Source organism: Ceratosolen solmsi, unplaced genomic scaffold (assembly GCF_000503995.2).
Source record: "Ceratosolen solmsi marchali unplaced genomic scaffold, CerSol_1.0 scaffold6, whole genome shotgun sequence".
NCBI lineage: Eukaryota > Metazoa > Arthropoda > Insecta > Hymenoptera > Agaonidae > Ceratosolen > Ceratosolen solmsi.
The window spans coordinates 870,967-880,271 of NW_011948414.1; the positions used below are offsets into that span (position 1 = coordinate 870,967).

General features: G+C 34.6%; 1 protein-coding gene across 1 annotated transcript in view; it reads left to right on the top strand.

Annotated features, from left to right (window-relative positions):
* The first annotated feature begins 7,352 nt into the window (after positions 1–7,352).
* Positions 7,353–9,305, top strand: part of LOC105368344 (homeobox protein unplugged) — a 5,286-nt gene continuing 3,333 nt past the window's right edge. The window contains exons 1-3 of the mRNA XM_011507346.1: positions 7,353–7,419; positions 7,519–7,686; positions 8,321–8,602. Coding sequence (XP_011505648.1) covers positions 7,353–7,419; positions 7,519–7,686; positions 8,321–8,602 — 517 coding nt within the window. The remainder of the gene's footprint in view (positions 7,420–7,518; positions 7,687–8,320; positions 8,603–9,305) is intronic.

Consider the following 9,305-nt stretch of genomic DNA (forward strand, 5'->3'; position numbering starts at 1 on the left):
GTTTTCCTTGCCAACAGTTCCTACATGCACGTAGTTACATGTCATGAAATAAATGAGAGAGAGAGAGAGAGAGAGAGAAAAGAATATAGAAGAAAGTATATTTTTTAACAACAAAATTAATTAACAACGTATTTTAATAATAAAAAACGCAAATTTGACGATAAAACTAATTATAAATTATTTTTAAATTTCATTTATTCAATTTATATATTTTATAATTTATTCAATTATAAATACACAGAGAGAGAGAGAGAGAGAGAGAGAGAGAGAGAGAGAGAGACAGTTAAAGGGTAGATTTTTTACTATCCTTTAAATAAACCTATTAAATCATAGTGTCTTTTCCTTTAAAAATCCACGAAAATATCAATAAAAGTTCTAAATATAATTTAAAATTCTAATATTTTAAAGATTTTTAAGTAACGGAAATAACATATTATTTTTAATAAATAAAATGTCTTTTATTTTTTCTCTCTTTGTTTTTTCAAGAATACATTGTCACAGCGACGCTTTTATTAGCAAGTATTCATATACTTCTCCTTGCAATATTATAGACAAATGATACGCGAAATAAAACAAATTTCTACCTACGGACACATTCTTATCAAATAATTAAATATGCGAAGGATTCTCCGAGGAAAATAAGTGCAATGAAAGAGCATTAAGAGAGGAACGGTAATTATGGAGCTAAAAGGGTCGAAGGATTAAGAGGCATGCGAGGTTGCTTCGCGCGCAGTGACATCACGCCGGAACGACGTCATCCCGCATCTAAGACGTTCCCACTTTGGTAATTAGGTGCCAACTAGCGACGACGAGGTTATTTAATTAGGGCGCTTGAATGTGCCTTAAGTACATCCTCCCTCGCCTTTTGCACTGCACTATGTTGACAGACAAATATCTATCCATATATCCACGCGTGTATGTACCAGAATTAAAGTGGCCCTCTGTCTGTCTGTCTGTCTGTCTGTCTGTCTGTCTCTCTCTCTCTCTCTCTCTCTCTCTCTCTCTCTCTGTTTCTCTGTTTCTCTGTTTCTCTGAATGGATCGATGTGCCATAGATAGATAGATACAGAGATGGAAGGGGTGGATAGATAGATAGATGGATAGATAGATAGACAGAGAATAATAGAGAGAGAGAGAGAGAGAGAGAGAGTAAATATTCTCTTATTACATAATACATATGATTCGTTTTTTTAAAGATGCAATTAAATGTAAAGATATTACCGAGTATTTAATTAGGCGAGATCTTTGAGCTTCTTTCTAAGTAATTAGCCATATTCCAAGATACAATTTAGTATTTGCAGACTCATTTATGAACGGATATATAATTTATGTACATAGAAATTATTAATTATGCAGCACTTTAATTAATTATGCAATGGAAAGATCAATCAATTAATGCAATATTAATATTATTCATACAATATTACATTCCTTAATATGTGCCTTTAAATAATAAATTAAGTTATTTTTGATGTTCGGTAGTAATTCAAGATTACTAAAGGATTATAAGATTCTTTTACAAAAGCTTTTGGAACGTAAATTACTTGATAATAAACCTATTGTTTATTTATTAATAAAATATTCTTATTACATTTAAAATTTAATTTTTCCTTTCTTCTAAATTTTTCTTAATCTTCGTAATATTTGATTATATTTATTCCATCTATTTACTAATTGGTCCATGGTTTTTTAATATTCAAAGAGAGTTTTTGGATTGGTAATGTTATGCGCTATGAAAATTTGTTATGTATATAAAATATTGTTATATATTTCAATTCAAACATCATTCTCGTTAAATAATAAATCTCATTAAATATGTATATTTAAAGAAAAAAAAATCTTACTTCTAAATTGAGATTTTCTTATATTTATAATATATTATAAATATAAAACAAAGAAAAATTATAATTTATTAATTGAAAGTATGTAATATATTAAAATTTATAATTATATTTTACGTAATTATAATGATAAAGATAAAGATCGAATCTAGCTTTATATTGAAATAAGTTTATGATAACAAGACTTAATAATCAATTATTAAACAAAGCCTCTATTTAAAACTTTTTCAATCAGTGATAGACAAAATGACTAATTGTGATAACAATATTAATATTTTAAAGAGCTTCAATGTTTCAGAAGATTATTGCCAACATAATTAAATCAACATTACATCTGAAGCTTATTAAAATTTTATGCAAACATTTTTGTTATAATGATCATTTTTATGGAATGGACTTTAATGGAATTGCACCTTAATATGTATAAACAAATATTTTAAACGTTATTAATTTAAATTTTATTTGTACAGTTTTACAACATTACCATGAAATACTATGCTAGTTGTTGAAATTTAATGACGATTAGAATATATTACTTTATATACTAAACTCTATATACTAAATTGAATTATTCGTAATTATGATCTTATTAATGGTAATAATAATAAGAACAAGAACGGCTTTTAAATTTGTATTCTTTTATAATAATAAAACACTTTGGTCGTTGGTAAGTAGTAGTCTAGTTTTTTTTTAATTACGTAAATTATAAGAATTCTCGACAAAATTATTGTCAGGCGTTTCAATGGAAAGATAAGTATTTTTTTTATTCAATTAAAAATGCATAGATATAATAATGAACATTTTGTAAATTATTTGAAATGCATGGGATTGAGGGGGGAAACAAAGCTCAAATCCAAATGTAAGCTCAGGGAACGTCGAATCTCTTCTACATTCATATATTCGGAACATATGCGGAATAAACGGCTAAAATTGTAGAGGTATTGCAGGTGAATCTGGATGTCTCTCTCTCTCTCTCTCTCTCTCTCTCTCTTCTCTGTGTCATGCCGAAGAGAAAACACGCACGTAACATACTCACCGCAAATAAGCCTGGAATCGCACTAACACGAGCGTCGTTGGGCGTGGCAAGTCGGCGTCGTCCGATGGCGTCGCGATGCCTCGGCCAATAGGGGCGAGCGACGTCGGGGTTCCGAGTGGGGCGGCGCGCCGAAAAAATATTGACCAGCCGCCCGCGCCTCCGACGCGCATTACGCGGTCCATTTAGGGTTGGCGAGGGGAAGGACTTTTGAGTTGAAATGAGCGCAGGGGCTGTCGAGAGTCAATTGACGGTTGCATACGGTCACGTAACGACGGGGACTGGCCTGAAAATCTTCATTGCTACGGTGCAATGCGATTGTGCGCCAAAGGGAAACACATTCTCCCTTTCGAGATACGTGAATTCTTCGGAGTTGTTTTATCTTTCCTAAACCTCGTATAATGCCCTGCTTCAATGTTCATTTTTTTTTTTAAAACGAATGACCGTAAAGTACAGGTGCCTTAAAGTCTGAAAAAATTTGAATTACACTTTGGAAGCAAAACTTGTTTTTATTAGGATTAAATCAGGATGTCTGTCCGTGCATTTATAACTTATGGCCATTTCTTCATTACGTAAAAATGTATCCTAACTATTTTGTATTCTTGTAGCGCGTAATAGATTTGCTTGCCGAGTAGAGAAGACACTGAATAGAATATAGATTACAGTACCGGTAATTAATAAATATGAGCAACATTGTAACACGAGTTGGAGTGTGTTTAATATAAGAATCGATAAGACAGATTAAGTGACTCTTGATCTAAAGGATAAAGTCATAAATTTTGAAAAACGTTATGAAACGTAGAGTAAGCACGCGTAAATAGAATATTTATCGAATGTAATGAAACTGCGAAACTCTCTATCAATAATCGTGTAATCATATTAATAGTAAATATTTTATTCAGATTGCGTACGTCTATCACGTAAAAAAAGAATGAGCCACACTATATTATTTATAATTCCAAGACTCTCTCTCTCTCTCTCTCTCTCTCTCTCTACGCAATGTAACAGCCGAATCGCCGTAAGAGTTGAGCGAGTAGTTTATAAATCGTTAAAATTTACCGATCAGGCTAATTGCATTGCACAACGATTAAATTCACGCGATTGAATATCTTTTTGAATGCAGTCGCTCATTTTTCGATCACAGGATTCCAAAGCACCTACCCTCGGCTGTATGTCACGATACAACGAGCAGATCAACAGTCTAGAGGGAGGGACAGAGGCTGTCTCATTAGTGTTCCCCGACAAGCGACCTAGCGGAGCGAAAACCTCGCTAACACGTAGTGAAACTCCGGAGCTCCAAAGGACCGGGTCGTAATGACCGTGTAGTGACCTGTCATCTCGCCACCCTCGCCTCCTGCCGTAGTATTATTGGCCCCGGCGGTGTGCGCGCGCGCCTAGGATTATTAGGCGGTGGCGGCACCGACGCCGAAACCGACGCTGCGGCGGCGCCTCCTGACATCATTATTCGCGGCCACTGCATGAGTCGTCCTTTGTCGCGCGCGCGCGCGCCCTCAAAATCAGTAAGTGCTCGTGCTCAATGCGCGATGTGGATTATCGCGCGGCTCGCTGGCGCAAGTTCGCGCGAGCTTTTTGCCACGGCGAAAGCCTCGTGAGCTCGTGGCTCGTTAACTCCACTGACTATCCCCGAGTGCGCGAGCCGAGCGACTCACCTATTCTGGAATTCTGCTTCTGAACTGGAGAACTTGTGCGTAAAGGAGCTTCGCTTAGTTCCAGAGATAATTGCGTTTAATGAAGCTTTCGACGAGCGCCGGCGAGAGGGGAGGGAGACTGCAAGCACGCGGCCCAATTGCAGCGCATGTTGTTTAACGAACATTAAAAGTGGTTGTTTGTTACGCTTCGCCAATGGAAAGTCAATCGTTTTATGACAATTGCTGAATATATGCTAGCAATTACTATATCTCGACGTACGTATTTATGTATTTATGTAATAATTCTGTAAAATACCTATTGACAATATTTACTCGATTATTGCACGCTTATGTATAAATATATGTATATCATTGAATTGGTAGAGCGAGCGAATATTTTGTTTAGATGTTAAATTGAAATCACGAGCGCAGAGATTTTATGGCTTAGAATTAACAAGTAGATTAAAATTCTTAGCGCTATAGTAAAAGTTTCGATCTTGAAGCTCGGCTAACTGCATTCAAACAATTGATTACACAAAATTTTCTACACAATACTCATCATTGTATTAGCAAGCTCAAAGTCATTTAAATACGTTTTATATGTAATATACTTTTTAATCAAAAGGAAATTATGTTTGATATTTTATAAGAGCATTTCACACTTAATTACATAAAGTTATAATGAAAATGTTGAATCATTACATATATATTCTGGACAATAAATTTTTATTCGGACGATTTTGTCATTTTGATGAGAAAAAAAGTGACCAAAAAGTTTTAAAAAACATTGACTAATTGAGTACGTCTTTGCGGACTGTCTTCTCGATGAAATTTACAACGATGTTAAAGCTGATTATATATTTATTGTTTATTTATAATTAATAATAGGCATTAATATTATATCAAAGCATACTTTTAATTATTTCGAAATTCATAGAATTTGATCGAGAAGAAAGCCTACATCAGTATGACCGACGAATTTTATAAAAATTCTAAATTACATTTTCAATAGGTAACATGAATTTTTATAATTTAAATAACAATACATTCAAAGTACTATCATTATTGTTGCAATGTGCGAATAATTATGAAAATCATTTATTTTCGTTTCATTGAAATATTTCAATACATATATATATATATATATATATATATATATATATATATATATATATATCTCATAAAGAGTGAATGAAAGTTTAATATATATATATATATATATATATATATATCATAAAAAGTGAATGAAATTGTAAAATGAAAGTTATCTGTCTTTTATCAAGTTAAATTAGAAACTGTCTTGTTGGTTTACCATTGTTCAATAAAATATATTGTTCGTTTGTGTGCTTTTAAGCCATTTATATTCGACATTCGTAATTAATGTATACGTAGTTTATTACAAATCAATGGAAATTAATTTGAATGAAAATCTTTCAATTACGACTTTGAATAAAAGTAAATTTTAAGTTATTTGCATTGTAATGTGGAATAAGTCTAAATCTATTATTGAATAAACTGAAAGGACGATTAAGAATTTCATTCTTCTTTTAGTGCCTGGAAAACATTTCTTTTTTTCTTCAATTTGCTCACTTAAGTAATAAGACCGCCTATTGATCTTCTATTTCTAATTCTTTTTTATTCAAATATCAATTTACATAGAGATTATATATTTTATAGTTTTTACAGTAACCATAAGGTGTCAAGAGTCTTTCGTTATCATCCGCATGTAGTAATAGTTTTTCATATATCATCAAGTTGTTTTAACAAGTGCAAAGTAGGAAGACTTGCAATAAATTCTAAAATAGTAGTCATATTTTATTATTGTTCTGAATCCATTTGAACACAGTATGAGAAACTTTCATTCCATTTTTCATTTATTACATTTACAGCGCTCATTACACAGCAAATCAATTACTTAGATTATGAAAATTGTGATATAAAGTTTAGAAAATTAGGGTTTTTTTTTTTTTTTTTTTTTTTTTTATCATCGATGGTAATCCTTAGCTTTGTCCTTTACAATACAATTCTTTGATTTTTCTCTTGCTCGACAATATCTATCAGGCTAAATTCGAGCAAATACTTAAGGCTAATAATATTTATTATCTATTGGCAATTGCCGTATAATACTAAACTAAACACAATTATCAGCAATATTTTAAACAATTTAACGAACGTATCGCCTCTTTCTCCGACGCAGTATCTATAATTTAATACTTCGGTACTAAATAGTACCGTGAGTACGAGGTGTGTCTATTAGCGTCGTAACTCACTAACCAATAATATCATCAACATATAACAGTTCGTTTAAATTCGAACAATAATATTTATCGTCACGATGTTTTTCATGTTGAACTTATTCTTCATATTAATTGCCCAAAACCAAAAATTTTCTTCAATATATTACGATTGATTTGAAATTACACTTTAAAGGAGCTCCAACTGTAACGAGAGCATCACGAGAATTCAAAACACTTTTCCAAAACCTCTCGTCGAAGCTAGCCGAATTCATAAATCATGGTAATTACTGATTGCAATTACCGTGCGTCAAAACATAATTAGTAAATGTCAAAGTTTTCGATACCAATGGACATTCGTTCATTCTTAATTACATCAAACCTCCCTACAAAATACATTTACAGAAGCAAATTGCCATATTCCACCCACCGAAATAATAATAATCAGTCTGTTACACAGAGTAAGTCCAGCCATATAACGAAGCATCGAGTCCGCCTCTGCAGGTATGAGGCGACTACGACGGCTCCGGGGACAAGTTCAGCTTTGCTAAGACACCAACGTACAGTTGGTATAAAGAGGAGCGAGTCGATCAGAGATGAACAACAACGAGATATTGCTGGACCACTCGGCAATGGCCGAAGACTTGTCGGAGCGCAGCGAGAGTAGCAGTAGCAGCAGCAGCAGCAGCCGCAGCAGCAGTAGCAGCAGTAACAGCAACAGCAATAGCAGCAGTTGCTGCAGCGCGAGTGGACACTCCGAAGAGGTCCTGTCGCATCTCACCAACTTCCATCCTTGTAAGAATTTTGTCAATCTGATGGACGCGGCTAAATCCGAGGACGTAGCTATGGTCGGGGGCAAACTCGCCGGCACTCCCGAGATGCCCATGGCGCTGGACAAGCCCAAGGATTACGTCATTCAGAGGAGCGAACGTAAGTCGAAGCTTTGAGACGGTGGTGGTGACTGTGGTGACAGTAGAATAATGTTGCGGTTACTGCGAATTCGAAGAATTCAAACCTACGTAATCGGGACGAATGAGAGATATTTGGGTTTAGGAAAGGGGGCCCGTGAAGCTGTTCGAATGCATTTTTTCATTTTTCACTTTTCTGCGCGAATCATTTTGAATCTTTCACCTCGTCAATGACAGTGATGAACATTAGTGTTTGAATTTGCGGAACGCCATACTAGCGATATAAAAATGCAGGAAGTAAATGATTTATGGCTGAAAGGTAACGCTTAGGCGAGCTATAAATAATAATTCGATAGAGCTCCCTAATAATTGGAAAAAAAAAAAAAAAAAAATTTATTCGAGCAATTGTCAGCACATTTCCGGAAAATATTCAAAATACATTATAAGCTTAATTATTGTCCGTGAACGTTACTTTGATGAATAATCGGTTTCATTAAACATTTAAGACTCGCATCACCGCGGCGCAATCGACTGACCTAATAGCAATGCACTTCAATCGAATAAAAACTAGTCCATTAAAACTGTATCCGATGTATTTCGAAATGAAAGTTGCCGAGTAGTAATCGCCGAGAAATAAGTTTTGACTCCTTTCGCAGTGCACAAGGATGCACCGAGCGCGGATGAACCGACGGCTGGCTTCTTCCGGCCCAAGGAGTTGGACGGCCGCAACGAGGCTATGTACAGCTTTTGCAGAGAAATCCGGGAAATCCGGCAGAAGAGCCTGCACGCGGCCCTCGAGAGGACGGCCGTGAGCGGCAAGGACCTCGAGCTGATTAAGACGTACGGCCTGCCTCTTGAGCGCATAAAGGATTTTGGTGGCTTCGCCTCGCGTATTGGCAGCATCGCCCTCGAAAAGCTCAGAGCAGCACCGCTACACGGTGAGATCGCTGGTGGGATTCCTATCGGTTATTTATTGAATAATAACAATTCTAACATTGGCGCGCAATTTCGTTAAATTGCAAAATACATGATATGCTCGGGGCCAAGTCGCTTTACTGTCATTTCAAATGTGGTAGTGGGGTTCAATCTTGAAAAATATGATGTAAACATTTTGCAAACGGCGCGCGCGCACACACACACACACACACACACACACACACACGAATATATGGAATTTCAAACAAGCTTTTGTAAATAATTTCATTATCGAATTTGATAGCAAGTGACTTCATAGGAAAAACATTTTTCTCTCCATGTCCTTTCCTTCGTGCAATCAAATACGTCTTTACTTATTAATTGTAATTGTTGATGATGTTCTTGCTATTCTATATGTCGCTGTCTCTTATATTTCCAATCTATGGTAAATCAATCGAAAGCCTTAAGATCCTTTTAATATATTGTTTTTCGACAAAACACAAGTATTTAAAGGAAAATAATAATGTTTCATTGCAAATAATTTAGCGAAATAAAAAATAAATCCCAACTTTTATTGTTGTCTAATATTATTTTATAAATATTATATAGATTTCAGATAAATCGATTTAGCATTAAGTAAACGTGCTTCTCATTTTGCTTTTTCGATATGGTGGGTTTAGAATATAGACGCGATTCTTTTTTTATCAACGTTTGTTTCTTTACTAA